At 37.4% G+C, this 17,466-nt stretch overlaps 1 protein-coding gene and 1 pseudogene across 5 annotated transcripts in view; one reads left to right on the top strand and one right to left on the bottom strand.

The window, feature by feature from the left end:
* CCDC171 (coiled-coil domain containing 171) overlaps positions 1 to 17,466 on the top strand; it is a gene marked incomplete at both ends in the record, with an annotated part of 323,708 nt that overhangs the window by 95,597 nt on the left and 210,645 nt on the right. For all 4 annotated transcript variants that reach the window (XM_080709193.1, XM_080709192.1, XM_080709191.1 and 1 more), the window contains one exon: positions 11,776 to 11,878. In XM_080709193.1, coding sequence (XP_080565319.1) covers positions 11,776 to 11,878 — 103 coding nt within the window. The remainder of the gene's footprint in view (positions 1 to 11,775; positions 11,879 to 17,466) is intronic.
* Positions 8,789 to 9,278, bottom strand: LOC308272400 (AP-3 complex subunit sigma-1-like; annotated as a pseudogene). Its single transcript has one exon. The product of its transcript is annotated as an AP-3 complex subunit sigma-1-like (transcript).

The following is a 17,466-nucleotide window of genomic DNA, read 5'->3' as shown; positions in this document are numbered from 1 at the left end:
TACTGGGGTTCCTGGAAGCCCTTCTACCTCCGGGCTACACACCCAGACCTATTTTTACTTTTTTTTTAAAATTTGGAAACAGGGTCTCCTAAGCCAGCACGCGCGGCTGGCTTCAAACCTGCGCGATCCTCCTGTCTCTGCCTCCCAAGCGCGGGGATTACAAGCGTGCGCCACCATGCCCGGCATGATTCTGTTTTTTTTTTTTTTTTACTCTCATCCACCTTATCAGAGTTCTTCCCCTCCTCAACTGTGCTTTAATACTTAGTTTAGTATTTTTTATCATAACTGTTATCAAAATCTGATGTGTATTATCTCTTCCAAGAGACTATGAATACCTTGAGATTAACTTAATTCATTTTACATACGCAGATCTCCCTATAGTACCTATCGCAATAAAAATTTATTGAATAGGTTTATTTGGTTGATACATAATACTCCTACTCTTCGGTTTGCTGGGATCTTTGTCTTGCTCTCCACAGAGACTTGGCTATTTCACTTTCAATTATGTGCCACAATTCTTAGTGGTTTTAGTTATTGAAAAAAGTTACCGACTTCCGGGAAGATGGCGACCGAGAAAAGCGGGGCTTAAGAGTCCCGCTAACAACCAATCTCCATTACCACAAAAAGAGCGCCTTTCATAGCCAGAAAACACCATCACCAGAAAAACAAAAAAACCACCAGGCTCCAGAGAGAAAGCGGACTGAGAACAGAGCTCAGGGCCACAGAGAAGACACACGTGCCCGAGGACGCGGCAGCAGCGCCATACTGCCGGCGGCAGCGGCGAACTCAGCGGACGGCTACAGCAAGCCGAGGTGAGCCGATGCGGAACAGCCAGGCGGGATCTTTCGGCGCAGACAGCATTTAAAGCTCCCAGTGGCTGAGCTTAGCACACGCTGCAGGGATTCAGAGTGGAAATCAAAACCAGAGAAGAAAAAATACGCCAGCCTCATGGCCGAGGGCGTGGCAGAGGCGCCATATTGCCACCGGCGGCGGCAGCAGCAGTGAATTCACCGAGTCCAGTACAGCTACATCTACGTACTCAAGAACAGTGAGTCAAATTGCGGGCCACAGAGGAGAAATCCCAGTATTGTGCCTCCTGGGACTTGACCCAGTGAGGGAGTGGTGGTGGCAGAGATATCACACCATAGGAGAGCGTGCAACCTGGCACCCCCCATAGTTTAAAGCAGCCTCTATCGACTCCCTGGGTCGGAGACTCTGTGATACAACCCAGTAAAGAAGTAGTAGGGTCTGAGATAATACAGACTCGAGATCCAGAGCACCTTAAGTGAAGCCATAGTGACCCAAGGGAAGAACCCAGAGAAGGCACAAACCTCCGAAATCATGGGAAAGAGGAATAACACTGAAGTAATGAATGTGCACAACCCCACAACATCAGAACCTGATAAAACAGAAAATCAGAGATTTCTAGAAGATCAAATCAGGAAAATAACTGTAGAAATAATAGAGGTGCTTCGAAAAGAACTCAGAGAGAGCCAAAAAGAGATAAAGGATGCAATTAATGAAGTAAAGACCTCAATTCAAAGCACAAACAACCGATTAGACCACATGGAGAACAGAATCTCGCTCTTAGAAGATGAGCAATCCAAAAATGAATGCATAGTTTCTAATCTAGAAAAAGATATCCAACAGCAGGAATCTGACATTGAAGAAATATGGGCCCATCTTAAGAGAGCTAACCTAAGAATAATTGGAATAGAGGAGGGAAAAGAAAGTGATACCAAAGGGATCAAAAATCTCTTCAAGGAAGTAATAGCAGAAAATTTTCCAAATATAGAGCAAGAGGTTGATACACAGATCCAGGAAACTTATAGAACTCCCTTTAGACAGGATCCGAGAAGAGGATCCCCACGCCATATAATTGTCAAAATGACCAATGTGGAAGCCAAGCAGAGAATCTTAAAGGCAACAAAAACAAAGGGCCAAGTGACATTCAGAGGCAAACCAATTAGAATCACTCCAGACTTCCCAAACCAAGTCATGAGAGCCAGAAGGGCTTGGAGTAACATATTCCAAACTCTGAAAGAAAACAACTTCCAGCCAAAAATTTCCTATCCAGCAAAACTTTCTATCAAATTAGATGGAGAAATAAGAAGCTTCCATGACAAACAGAAACTGAAGGAATTTATGTCTTCAAAACCAGCGCTAGAGAAAATACTCAAAGAGATTAACTACAAAGAAGAAATAGGTAACACTCACCAGAACCAGAGAAACAAGAGCTTCCATCCAACAGACAACTAAGATTGGTTATCTGTGGAGATTCATTATTTATGTTAGTCTTTTACCTATCTCTAAATTGTATTGTTTGCCTTTATTGTTGTTAATTTTTAGGATTTCTAGTTGGAATATTAATATACCTTCAGATATAGCATTTGGAAATATTTTATCCAATTCTATTAGTAACTTTTAACTCTGTTTACATTGTCTTTGGATATACAATATTTTCTTTTATTTTTTAGGGAGTTTGTATATTCTTCTGTTGCCTGTGCCATTGTAATCATATCCAAGAAATCACTGCCAATTTCAATGTTGTGAGGTTTTATGACCCAGATTTTCTCCTAAAAGTTTATAGTCTTAAGATTTATATTTAGGTCTTCTATCTAGTTTGAGTTAATACTTGTATGTGGGATTAGGTAAGGGTCCAATTTTATTCTTTTCCATGTAATTATTATTTTTCAACAATATTTATTTAAAAGATTATTATTTCCACCACCAAATCTTCGTGGAAACCTTGTCAAAAATAACTTGACAATATAGGGAAGAAGTTAGCTCTAGGCTTGTATTTAACTCCAATGGTCTATATATCTGCCTTTAGAACAGTACTACACTGTTTCAATTATTGTAGCTTTATATGGCTTGAAATCAGAAAATATACATCTTCTAGCTTTGTTTTTGCTTCGAGATTGTTTTGGGTATCTAGAGTCCATATTCCATATCAGGATAGATTTTTTTCTGAAAAATAAATATATGATAGTTTCACCTAAAAAAAATATTCTCTGGTAAGAAAGAAAGCAAAAAGAAATATTGAAATGTTATCTTTAAGTCATCAAAAGCTTGGTATCAGACAAATGAAACTGTTATGTGAGATTATCATTTTTAATTTTGGATAAATTGCTATAATACTAGATGTCAACCACTAAGCCAAGCATGGGAGGGAGGGATGGGGAGAGAATGGGGTGGGGATCGGGTGGGGGCTGACTGGGCGATGTGTGCATGTATGTCTACAAAAGTTTGTATCCCACTATGATGTATGAATACAGTGCACCAATAAAATAAAATTAAAAAAAAAAAAAAAGAAAAAAGTTACCATTACTTTTTTGTCTCAAAAAAGATGAAGACTCTGGGTTATACTAAAAATTGGTGGCCAGATCAGTGCTGCCCAGATAGAAGGGCAATGATGGGATTAAACTAAACTCTTCAGCATTTTCAAATGACCCAGTATTATATATAATCTTCATTCATCCCAACATGGTCAGTGTGTTTTTTTCTCATGGATCACTATCGTTACTTTGCCTGTGGTTCCGTTGTGGTTTGGGTACTTGAATGTGGAGTTTTAGAAAGTTAAAAGCTCTCTGTAGGAGTATATTTTAGTGTGTATTTACTGTTAGGTGTTACCCTGAATTTCTTGGGCTGTCCTACCTGTCTGTTTTTTTTATACTTCTCCAAAGTCTAGAATTGAACCCAGGGCCTCATGCATCACTTTACCACTGACTGACATCCCCAGCCTCTGTCCTACCTCTTAACTCCCAGTTTAGGAGGATTTTTCAGTGATGGAGACAAATACATTAGGGTTGTGGAACCTTGTACTGAATTTAGTTTGCTTGTTTATTGGACACTGTACTCAGCAGTCTGAGAGTTACTCAGAGTTATAACTAAGAGTGTAAAAATGAAGACATCTTCACCAATATAAGTTTCATGGATTCTCCTAATTCTGGCTTTCTAGAACTCTGGTGAATATATGCAAAATAAAATGGGACTTGCTTAACTCATTACTGAATCTATAGTTGTCATGTAAATAGAAACTTTTTCTTGGTGCTAACAGATTGCATGTTTATTTAACTTTTGCGGTTTGATGGATGGTCTAAAATAAGGCAAGTTGCATCTCACCAGCAGTCTCTGTTTGCTTGGCACTTTTTCTACTGAACACTATTGTTTTGATAGTAGTGCTGAAAATTGTAGGCTGTTTCTTCAAGTCTTTTCTTCTAAAAGCAGTTGCAGATCCATGAATAATTCCTGCTGAAGAGCTAATAAGATGTTAAAGAAATCATTCAGATTGCATCCTCAGCAATGTACAGTTTATGTGGTTCAGACTAATTAATAATATGTTTCCATTTCTTTCATCCCTCTCAGCTTTGTGTTTTACTTTCTTCCATCTTTCTTTTTTCTCATTTTATTTTCCCTTTCCTATTAGTTTTCTCCTTTTACTTTTGATGTTTTATGCTTATTAGAACTATTGTTCCTTATTTACTTACCTTACTATAATGTGACATATAAACTCATTTAGTGAAAATTTATTGAGTTAAATGCTATTACTTGATATAGTAAGTACAGTTTTTGTGTTTTTATAAAAATTAATTTATCGCTTTTTCTAAATATATTTTTTCTTGTGCATATTGATTTTTCAATAGATTAGTAGCCTTTAAGAGAAAAAGGGTTTAAAAATGTACTTTAAAAGAAATATCTATCAAATGAAAAATTTAAAGCCATAAAAATGGAGCTTTTCTAGGTCTACATCCTCACTGTCTGGCTGGTGCTTTGGATTCATAATTTTGGTTGAGTGAAGAGAAACTGACATAGGAGGAAGCTTTTACCTTTTGCTTTTTTCATTTTGGAAATGAAATTGTTTTCATGATATCTCATAATCCAGTGTAATCTAGTGTACAGTTATATTTATTTTTAGCATCATAGTTTTGATATTTTGTAGAGTTTAGATGGGAAACATAAATTACCTATGGGTAATTTTTCTCTCCCTTTGAGATAACAGCTTGTTTTCTAGTTTAGGTCATGTTCATGGCCATTTTTCAAGTCTTGGTCTTTCCTTTCTTGGAAGAGAAAATTATAGCCACTTTCTTCATGGGTTTTCTACTGAGATCAAGGTGTTAATAATAAGATACAAAGACATAAGGACATTTTGAGACTTAAAAATAATAACACGTTGTATAATTTGGTAGCATAGACTTTCAGAGATGAAAGGGTCTTTAGAGATCTAGTTCAGGAAACACAAAGTGTTAATAACCATTTGGAAAATGAGTGCTTCTGTGTTTCAAGAGTTATAAATGTAGGACATAATTTTGGAAAAGTCCAAACTGGGTAAAGCCTAAGACTTTGGGGTGCATGTAACAAATAGATACTCAATTGACTTCAATTTTAGTGAAATTCTTCTTATTGAATGCCTGGATTTATAAGATATTGTTAGTATAGTATATAATAATTGTTTTAATGTCATAGAATTAGTAGAATTTCAACATAGGAACCTAAGGATTTAACAAAATTAGTTTCATATTCATATGAACATGAGAATATAGTACATGAAACCTGATAGAATTTGGCTTTAAAAAGTTTGATTAAAAATTGAGTTTCTATTTAATAACCTATGAATTTAATAATGATTTAATCAACTACTAAACGTAGCTGGACTTCTAGTTTAAGCTGCTCAGGGATCCTGCTCATACAAGCTCAGCAGAGGCTGGACAGATCCAGCAGGGCCTCACACAGAGCACTGAGTTTGATATTTGCTTCTCCTGAGCAGAGCAGGGGAGCATTCATTTTCAAATTGGTATTATGAGGACTTGCTTTGTGCTTTCTTCAATGAAATTTTCTTAAGTCCATCATTTCTTGAGATTTGTTTTACTGCCACTCAGTAATATTTAGTTACTGTTTTAGGAGAGATCATATATTGAAAAGGGAATTCTATTCTCACGAGGTTTTGCTCAAAGAATGCTTTAGTCTCTAAAGAACTTGTGATTGAAAATGGTCAAGTTTATATTTTTCCCCTATACTTTGGGGGTTTAACTCATTATATAATAATAATGATCACTAGCATTAGGGTTTTGAAAGTACTTTGTTATGCTTTGTGGAGAAGTTAAAGTTTCTTAATATTTTTGCTTCAAATGATCTCTTAGGTTTGCGTTAGGACATGAATAGGATTGTATAGGAGATATTTAAACTAATGGACTAATAGTCTATTCTGCATTTTTATTAAAAGTTTTTTTTTGGCAGCACTGGGGATGGAACCCAGGGGTATTCTATCACCGAGCTACACCCAAAGTCCTATTTTTTATTCTTTACTTTGAAACAGGGTCTCATTGAGTTGCAAAGGGCCTCACCAAGTAGCTGAGGCTGTCCTTGAACTGTGATTCTCCAGTGTCAGCCTCCCAAATTCTGGGATTACAAGTGTGTGCCACCATGCCCGGCAGCATTTTTATTAAAATTTATTCCTGTATTTCATTTACCATAGTAGTATTAATACGTGAGCATTGTTTTTGTTGATATATCACTTTCTGTGCTTCTTAATGGCTCTTAAAATTTAATATTGTTATGTATTTATTGAGTATGTGTCACAAAAAATTTTTACTTCTCATTCTGGGAAGGTAGTATTATTACCTCAATACCCAAAACTAGATGGATATACCACAAGAAAAATATAGACTACGATTCCTTTTGAATACAGATGCTGCATTTTTTTTTCACCGTGATACTAGTAGATTGATTTTTTAGCAAGATGTAAAGAATTACACAGTGACTGAGTGGGATTTATCCCAGGAATGTAAGAATGGCACAGTAATAATATGCCTACAACAGTATGGATCTTTCTATAGCAGTATGTGACATAGAGCCTCCATCTCCTATCCATTCTATGTGGAAGAATCCTAGTCAATACAACTGTCTTCTGTTGATAACATTTACATTTTGTGTGTGGCTTTCTACCTCTGGGCTATACTCCCAGACTAATTTGGAAACAGGGTCTCACTAAGTTGCTGAGAGCCTCGCTAAGTAGCTGAGGCTGGCTTCGAACCTGTGCGATCCTCCTGTCTCAGCCTCCCAAGCGCGGGGATTACAAGCATGTGCTACTCCACCTGGCTGATAACATGTACTTTATTTAACTATTATTTTAAATATCAGATACTGTCTGAGTACTAGGTATATATTGGTGGGGATGAAGAAAAATACATTCTACCCTCCAGGAGCTTAATTTATTTGAGATAGACACAATGATAAAGGTCTGCTCAAATAGAACTAGAACATAATCATAAGAAATTCTTAGAAGAATGTGATCAAGGGCATTGATATAGTAAGGGATATAAGGACCAGCTTGTCTGAAGAAGTGATAATTTAGCCAACATCTGCATAAAGAAATACATATATATATATATATATATATATATATATATATATATAGTATTGATATATATAGTCCCTTTTTATGGTTTTGCTTTCTGTGGTTTTATCATACTGGTCAGGGGTCCAAGGAGGTGCCTCCAAGGGGACAGTGGGACCTTGACTCTCTTCTGGGTAGATTCTTGACCTATGCCACTGAAAAGAAATCTAGGATGCCTAAAAATTGAAGCACAAGCAAAGATTCATTAAGGAATAACAAAGGTAAGCCAGGCACAGTGGCATATGCTTGTAATCCCAGTATTTGGGAGGCTGAGACAAGAGGATTGCAGGTTTGAGGCCAGCCTTAACAATTTAGTGGGAACCTCAGAAATTCAGTGAAACCCTGTTTCAAGTAAAAAAAAAAATAAGACTGGGGATGTAGTTCAGAGGTAGATGCCCCTGGGCTCAATCTCCAGTACCACAAATAATTAAAAGTAAAAAAGAATAGCAAAAGTATACACACCCCAAAGCCAGAGTGCAGATGCCCCTATCCTCTCAGAGAAGAGTTCTGATTATTCATATGATTTTCTTGAGAAGAAATGTGCAGATCCCAAGGGATGCTTCTTTGAAAATCAAATCCCATGTCAATTATTTGATATTTGGAGTTCAGACTATTTCTTCTTGTCAAATAGTCTACCCATAAATCAGTGGTGGGCATATTGTGTAAGTGTTTGTACCTGGTGACATTTAAATTGGTTACATTTTTGTCTAGTCGGTCTGTACAAGCTTATGCTTGAGAGTTCATCTAACTGAAGGGACAAGCACGACTGGCCATTCTCATCGGCCAGGGTCTCTGTTTACCCAGGGTCTCTCTTCTCTCTCTTTGAGAGTTCATCTTTCTAAGTCTCGATTACCTGCTAATAACTATATTCCCCAGAAGTTTAATGGAAAATGTCAGAAATGAAGAATTCCTACTTTTTTTTTTCCAGTTACCTTGGAGTTTATTTAAACTAAGAGGAAAAGATCATGTTTTCATGCAATACACACTTGGTTCTTTAAATAACAACTGTGACAAATAGCAGAAAGAATTAAGGAATGTTGTACTTGTGATACATACAAAACACCAACATTTTGGATTGTACATAATTAAAGAAATAGCTCACTTTTAGAAATACTGTTAATAGCCAACACATAGAGGCATGTCTTAGGTGGGCATAGGAATGTAGTTAAGAAAAAAAATCATACTGGAACTACTCAATTTCTTTAAAATCATTGAGCAAGAAGAGCAACATTGAACTTCCACACTGATTTACACAATTTCTATACAGTACCTTGACTTAAATCCAAGAGCAAAAGTTAAGACTCTCATCCTCAATTTTTGGTAAACAACTGCATGGTAAACTTAGATGACTTTTCCCCCTGATTTTTACCTGGGAGTGGCCTTTTTAATATTTTATTTAAAAGAGGGCAGATTTGGCACTTTTATACTGATGTCACCAATGTTAATATTTCTTGGGATCTCAGGAAGATTCATATTCTTTACAGCTGATACAGCACGGGCTGGGGCTCCTGCTAAGCCAGCCTCAGATTTTTCCAGTTTATTCTGTGCATCAATTTGTGTAACAATCTCATTCATGTTGGTTTCCAACACCATTCCTCCCATCACCATTTCTGCAAGAATATTGTGAACCTTGTCTACGTGGAAAATCAAATCCAGTTCACAGACATTTTCAAAACATTTGTCCAATGTTTCCACAGATACTTGAATCAGATCTAAAATGCCAAGTTCACTTTCTGAAGAATCCACACAGAAGACAAAATAGAGCGTTGCATAATGTCTATAAATAAGTTTGTTGTCAGATCCTCCAATTAACGTAGGGCTGGTAGAACTTGGAGAGCCGCGGCTTCCCATGGTTGTTGAAGATGAGGATCGCCTTGATCATGGCTGGGCCAGGCCGACCGGGTGGGCGCTGGGCCGGGGCGGGGGGGGGGGCGAATTCCTACTTTTAAATAAAGAATTCACCTGGGTATGTGATGAACTCTGGTGTCATCCTGCCCGATTTGAGTGGCCCTTTGTCCAGCACTCCCGCGCTGTGTCCCCACCTGCCTGCTAATCACACGGTAGCAGTCCTGGTTATCAGACCGCTGTCACAGTATCGTGTGTTTGTATTTGAGTGAACCTTATTTTACTTATTAACTGCCCCACAGCAGAAAAGTAGTGAAGCTGGCAAAAATCATGATAGGCCAAAGGGATGCCTTAAAGTGCTTCCCTCAAGTGAAAAGGTGAAAGTATAAAAAGACATTTTGAGGGAGGACCACATTCACATAACCTTTATTATACTGTGTTGTTATGATTGTTCTATTTTGTTATTAGTTATCGTTACTTTCTTACTGTACCTTATATAAATGAAACTATCATGGGTCTATATGTATAGATAACATTTAGGGTGCGATACTCTCTGTACTTTGAGGCATCCTTTGGGGTTCTTGGAATATTTCTTCTGTAGATGAGGAGGAGCCACAGTATTTTAAGGATGTAATTTTGTCTTATAATGTCTGTTCTCCCATTCCGTCTGTATCTATGAGCATTCTTTTCATTCTTTCACTGGTACCTCCATCTCCTCAGCTTTTAAACAAGGTTAAGTTTCTTATGTATTTAAAAATACTTTTCTTTGACCTAGCTCTCCAATAGCTGTGCTTTATCTGCTCTTCTTACTAAGAAAGGTTGTCTAATCGTTCTATTTTCATTTGATTACGAAAACAAAACCAAAACCAAGAAAACCTCTAGGCTTACATCTTCAGCCTGTTCCAGGCGGGGCTATAAGTGCGCTGCAGTGAAATAGATTTCACCAGTCACCAGTGACCTCTAGGCCTGGTGAACACTTTTTAGTCATCGTTTTGCTTGATCTGGACATAGTCGAGGACTCTCCTTGAAATGTCCCCATATCTTGTTTTTCATGACATTAGGCCCTCTGTTTTTCTTCTTTTTTTGGGCTTCTTAGCTGGCTTCTTTCTAAGAAATGATAGAAAATCTTAAGAATTTGTCCTAGGCTCATTTCACTTCCTTTTGAACATCCTTAAGGCTAGTTTAGATGTCATTTGTAGATGAGTCCCAAACCTCTCTTCTGAGCTTTTCAATAGTATATTCAGGTATCTCCCATAATTTTTTACTTTATTTGCTCTTTGCTCACTCAAATTTATTTATTTAAGGCCTTATATTTACCAGGTGTTGTGCTGGTGCTAGGAGTATTTTATGCATATCCAGTGGAAATTAAAACAGAATTCATGATTCATATGCCTTGCTAAAAATAAATAAGCAAGTAAAAAAATAACAGACAAATAAGACCTTCCCTGCGTCTGTTACTTTCATTCAACTGCTGAAATCTACCTAGTTCTTTTCATTTGAAACTTTGGCATTAATATTGATTCCTTCCTTCATTTAAACGTTTCCCCCTCATCATCTGACCCAACCCAACCCAATGTAGTGTGACTTAGGTTTGTCAATTTCACCCTCTAAATATCTTGCCAGTGCATGCACAACTCCTTCTTCACTGAATTGTCTACACCAAGCTGCCATCACTTGACTTCTGCATTAGCTTCTGCTTGGTTCCAACTGCATTCACTTTTGATTGCCTTCTGGCAACTTGCCCCTTACCTGCAAGCATGATTTTTTACTTTTTTGTGCGGTACTAGGGATTGAACCCAGGGTTTTCTACCCCATAGCTCCACCCCAACCCTTTATGTTTGTTTTATTTGAAAACAGGGTTTTGCTAAGTTTCTGAGAACCTTGCTATGTTGCTAAGGCTGTCCTGAAATCATCCTGTCTCAGCCTCCTAAGTACTGGGATTACAGGCATAGGCCACCATGACTGGCTTGCAAGCATGCTTTTAAAAAGTATTCCTAGCTGGCGTGGTGGTGCACACTTGTAATCCCAGCATTTGGGAGGTTGAGACAGGAGGACCTGGGTTCATGGACAGCCTCAGCTGCTTAGTGAAGTCCTTTGCAACTCACTGAGACCCTGTTTAAAAATAAAGAATAAAAAATAGGGCTGGGGATGTAGCTCAGAGGTAGAATGCTCCTAGGATCCATTCCCAGTACTGCAAAATAAAACAAAACAACAACAAAAAAAAAACAACCTTAATTCTTTTGTCCCAGTTTCCTTATCTGTAAATTCTTATCTTTCCATTATAGGGTTAATTGTGAGGCTAAAAATACTTACACTAAATCTTCAGTAAATTACTAATGAGACCTTGTAGAATGTTACATTAATTCACGTAAGTGGTATGATTAAGACAGAAAGAAGATTTATTAATAATAAATTGAATGGAGTAATTAATATCTTTTTTATACTTAATTGTGCTCTGTATGTTCACACTAAAAATCTGCAGCTCTTAAATATGTGACCTTATTATGTATAACTTTTTTTTTCTTAATTAAAAGGCTAAGAAGCACCAGGCCTTCCTAGTAGAGACATGTGAAAATAACGTGAAAGAATTGGAATCGATCTTGGACAGCTTTACTGTGTCAGGCCAGTGGACATCAGGTTAGTTGAAGGTATAAAATGACAGATGCATCTGTCAATGTTCCAAAGTCACTACATTTTGGGAATTCTGCAGATGCCTTTTATAGCCCCTCATCTCAACATGTTTTGATTTGATGACATGATAAGAGGCGTTCTCACAGCAGTCAGTTGGCCTAGCTGGCTGGGAAAAGGTGATGGAATGTGGACCTGCTGTTGTCCTCCCAGAACTTGATTTACAAGTGTTGGGGTCTGTATGATTGGACAGACAAGGGCTCGCTTGCTGTGCTCTGAATCCAACTGAGAAAAAAGTCCTTATAGTATACCTGCGAGGGGAACAGATGTTTCGATCAAACTGAGCCAAATTCTGAGGCAACCTTCAGCAACTTAAAGGTCATGCATTCAAAAGGTTATGCAGGACACAGGCTGCAACAGAATGCATATTCTATACTGTTGCTTTCTAAGCTGGTTCTTGCCTTCATTTCCTACGACCACAGATATGTATACATTCTCCAGATAAGTGTGTTAAAATATTTTGGTTTTAGTTTTAGTTCACTTAATATGACTAAGAGGTATAAAAGTCCTTTATTAGGTAGAAATATTTGGGGAATTAGCAAAAACATGAATTTGCTAATGAATTCTGCTTATGATTTCTACTTTCTTAATTTTTGTGTTTTTTATGCCATTATGTATGCTATTGTAGCCTTGACATAAATATTTTCCTTTTCTACTTGTTTTCTTTTGCCATACTGTTAGTCTTGAATTGTTTAGTAGTTTTATTACAATTATATTCTTCTAAAGGCATATACAATTAAATTCCTTACATTGAGCTGCAGGGCTTTTTTTGGGGGGGGGGGTTTCTGGAGGCTGAACCTGAAGGGCACTCTAGCTCTGAGCCTCTGAGGTACATCCTCAGCCCTATTTTAATTTTTTATTTAGAGACAGGGTCTCATTAAGTTTCTGAGGCTGACCTGGAAATTGTGATCTTCCTATCTCAAGTACTGCTAAGTACTGGCATTATAGGCACACACCACCATGCCTGGCTGAGCTACAGGACTTTTCTTCTCTTCTTGGAATCCAACAGTAATTTGTAAAATGATTCTTTAGAAAACTCTTAAGTTCAGGAAAGTTTGTTATCCTTGAAAAAGTAAAAAGATCTGATCAAGAACCATATTTTTACATTTTGGATCTACAGATTTCTCAGTAAATTAGTATAAACTGAATGTGCTTTGCTTTTTTTTTATTTGCTTTTATCCTTCCTTTTTTTTTTTTTTTTCCCAGTACTGGGGATAGAACCCAGAGGCATTCTACCTTTGATTTTTTATTCTTTATTTTGAAACAGGGTCTCACTGAGTTGCAAAGGACCTCACTAAGTAACTGAGGTTGTCTGCGAACCTCCTGTCTCAGCCTCCTGAATGCTGGGATTACAAGTGTGTGCCACCATGCCTGGCTTCCTTCATATGTTTTCAGCTGTAATTTTACTAGATTAATTTGTAGCTTGTTTTTATTTAAGAATGTCTTTAAAATATTAGAGTTTTATGCTTTTAACAAACCTGTTGAAAAAACAAAGTATATAAAAGTGAAATTATAGATATGGATATCCAGTTTTAGTTACATTTTTATTTGTTTTTTGTGGAACTAGAAATTGATCCCAGGGGCATTCTACTTCTGAGCTACACCCCCAGTCCTATATTTATTCTTTATTTTGAAACAGGGTCTCACTAAGTTGTGGAAGGCCTCATTAAGTAGCTGAGGCTGTCCATAAACCTCGATCCTCCTGTCTCAGCCTCTCATGGACTCAGATTACAAGCATGTGCCACCACATTTGGCTCATTTTAGTTACATCTGATACAACTTTGGAGGATAAAATTTTTTTGCAATGATAACCTTTTGTTTTTGAGATGTATCAGTGTTGTTTAACGGGTTTAGGATCTTTACAAGTTGTTAAATATTAGTATATATTATGCCTCAATATTATTTTAATACTTATTAAAGTTGAGTTAAAAACACTAAAACTAATCAGGTCATGTTTCTTTTGACTTTTAAAATGAGGATTAGGGATATAGCTCAGTGGTAGAGTGCTTGTCTAGCATGCCTGAAGGGCTAGGTTCAATCTCGTGTGTGTGTGTGTATGTGTGTGTGTGTGTGTGTGTGTGTGTGTGTGTGTGTGTGTGTTGTGTGTGTGTCTGTATCTCACTCTCTCACACACAATTTAAAAATGAAATACTTGGTAACAAAGACACAAATTATTATGAAGCCTTTAAAAATAGTGTTTTTTTTTTAACTAAAGTTTTGCTTTTTTTTTTTTTGGTGGTACTGGGGTTCCTGGAAACCCTTCTACCTCCGGGCTACACTCCCAGGCCTATTTTATACTTTTATAAATTTGGAAATAGGGTCTCTTAAGCCAGCCTGGCTGGCTTTGAACCTGCACGATCCTCCTGTCTCCGCCTCCCAAGCACGAGGATTACAAGCGTGCGCCACCATGCCCGGCCAAAGTTTTGCTTTTTATTCTTATCTTTTAGTAACTATCCTTTTAAAACTTACTACTTTCTTATATACATGTGTCCCCTTTTTATTATAGGCAATATATTCCCAGAAAAGGACTATGCACTGAATTAATAGTTTTTGGATTGTTATTGAGAAGGCTTTTTTCAAATTGTGTTGGATATTCACTCTTCTTCCCTCTTGGGTCCATGCTCCTCTGGTGTCTGTTTCACCTGGGCCTTGTAAGGCTGACTTCTATGGATCTGGGCTTCTTTGCCTGATGGTGTCCGGTTGAGTTGGGGTAGTAGAACCATCAGCAGTAGATGAAGAGGGTAGGGGAAGAAAGAAGTTAGGATAATTCTTTCCTCTGTTAAGGAGCATTTCTAGAGGTGGCTTCAGTTTTTCAGTAGCCACAGTTTCTCTTAGGTGAGCCCTCTTTCATAGATGTGGCTTTTGACTATGGTGACAGTGTTTCCTCCATTGGACCCAGTAGGCTTAGACAGAGTATTGGTTTCCCATTCTTGCCTGTTCTTGGTTTCTCATTGTATCTTATTTGTTCTATTAACCTCCCTACATTTTTCTAAATAGTGTCTTTATTAGAGTCTCTGTGGATGAACTGTTATGAGTCTATCATCCGATTCCCTGGTGACTCACATACCCACTTGGGACCTGGCTTCGTTCTTGCTCTTGCTTCCATGAATAGCTCGATATTACTATAATGGATTTTGTTTCTGCTTACACTAGCTCAGGTTGAGTTTTGGTTACTTAACCAAGAGGGATGTAATTAATAAGTTCTACTGCATATTATTTTATGGAAGAACAAGATTAATTAAAACATCCTACACCAATTCAAGTATATATGTGTGATATTCGTGAGACAAAATAGATCTCATGGTATGTATGTGTATATGTATATATCTTTCTATCTTTGAGTCTACTTCAAATGGAAATGTGTTCTCTGTAATAGCACATTCTTAGAATTTATAACCATTCAGGTATCTTGAGAAGAGTTTTCCAGAGACCTTCAGTTTTGTAGTAGGCAATGGTGCTCTGCAACTTTTTATTATCTCTATATATCTTTCATTTCAACCTAACCCCTACTTCAGGAAAAGTAATCCACAATTGAAGTTTTGAGGGGCAGTTACAAAATTGTTTCTTTGACTTGCCATTTGAAATAAAACAAATTAAAGTTATTTTCTTGAACTAATCTTGGTGCACATAATTTTGTATTATCTGTCTTTAAGTTTCATGGTCTGCTATATTAAGAAACGTTGAGAGGCAAATGCAACTCATCATCCTGTCTTCACGTAGCAGATAAGCAAACCTTTAGTTAGTTCAAGATGTTCAGGATTTCATTTATGTAGAGCCCAGTGTGACAGTTTATACCTCATTTCATGCCTCCAGCACCTCCACCATTGGCATTCATTGGTCGCTCTACTTGTACCTTTGTTTTCTTATTTTAGTCTACTTTCTTATTTAAATTCAAATTAAATTTTATTTTGTAGTGCTGAAGATAAAACACAGGGTCTTGTGCATGTTAAGCAAGCACTCTACTACCTGAGCTATAGCCCAGCCCGTTTTGTCTGCTTTCTTGATGGCTATGAGAGAGCTCACTTAAAAACCCAAGTTTCAGATTTCCAGTTGTACAATGAATAAGTTCCAAGGATCTCATGGATATCATAGTTAATAATACTGTATTGTATACTTGAAATTTCCTATGAAAATTGATTGTAATTTTCTTTGCCATCCCACCCCTACAAGATAACTGTGTATAAAGATGGATGTGTTAATTTACCTGGTTATAGTGTAGTCATTTCAATGTATAGTATAACAAATCATCACAGTGTATACCTTGAGTTTAAGCTTTTTTTTTTCAGTACTGGGGATTGAAACCAGGGGCATTCTAACTGAAAGCTACACCGCTAGCCCTCTTGTATTTTTTTTGTTTTAAAACAAAGTCTTACTAAGTTGCTGAGGGTCTTGCTAAATTGTAGAGGTTGGCCTTGAAACTGCGATCCTCCAATCTCGGCTTCCTCAATACTAGGATTGCAGGGGTATACCATGATGGCTTGCTTGAATTTGTGAAGTTTTTATTTGTCAGTTATACTTCAGTAATGCCAGAAGAAGACAACAACAACAACAGCAACAACAACAACAACAATCTGTTAGAGCATGTCTTTCCTTTGATCTAAACTTTCAGGGTTCTGCATTCCACTTATAAGCCAAACTGCTAGCAGTGATTTGCAGAACCCTTCTGGATTTTTCTCTATACTATATTACTCCTTGATCTTATTTTCTACTAATCTCCCCCAGTTTTCTGAGATTGGGCCACTATGGCCTTCTGACATTTCTTTTCTTTCTTTCATTTTTTTGGTACTGGGATGGAGCCCAGGGGCATTCTACCTCAGAGCTATACCTCTAGCCCTATGTTTTATTATTTATTTTGAGACAGGGTCTCACTGAGTTACAAAGGGCCTCACTAAGTAGCTGAGGCTGTCCACGAACCACTGTCCTCCTGTCTCAGCCTTCCAAATGTTGGGATTACTGTGTGCACTGCCACGCCTGGCTTCGTCATTACTTGAATACATGGAATGTGCACTTGCCTTAGGGGCCTTGGTGATGGTCAGTTTTTCCACCTGGGAGACTTTTTGTTGTCTAGCATATCAGGGCAGCTCTCTTCCTTTGTTTCCTTAGGTCTGTGCTCAATTGCCAGCTTCTCCATGGAGCATACCCAATATACATTCCCATGTCCTTTGCTAACTGTCTCTCTCCCTTTTCCCTCTCTTTTTTTTTTTTTTCTGAACACTCACTGATTTCAAACATTTTTGACATAATTTATGGTGAATTTCTTATTATATCTAAGCTCTGTGAGGGTAAGACTCTTTTATCTTTTTTTCTCATATATGATACTGGGGTTTGGGCCCAGGGGTGCTCTACCACTGAGCTCTTTTTATTTTATTTTCAGGTAGGGTCTTGTTAAGTTGCTCAGTCTGACCTCAAACTCACAGTCCTCCTGCCTTAGCTTCCAAACTTGCTGGGATTACAGATGTGTGCCACTGTACCCATCTTACTAATGTATTTTACAAAACTTGATACAAAACAGTTACTGAAAATATATTTTCTGACTA

Source organism: Muscardinus avellanarius (genome assembly GCF_963383645.1).
Source record: "Muscardinus avellanarius genome assembly, chromosome: 13".
In the NCBI taxonomy this organism is placed as follows: Eukaryota; Metazoa; Chordata; class Mammalia; order Rodentia; family Gliridae; genus Muscardinus; species Muscardinus avellanarius.
Note: the sequence above shows the minus strand (reverse complement) of the source record. Positions and strands in the feature narration are given on the sequence as shown.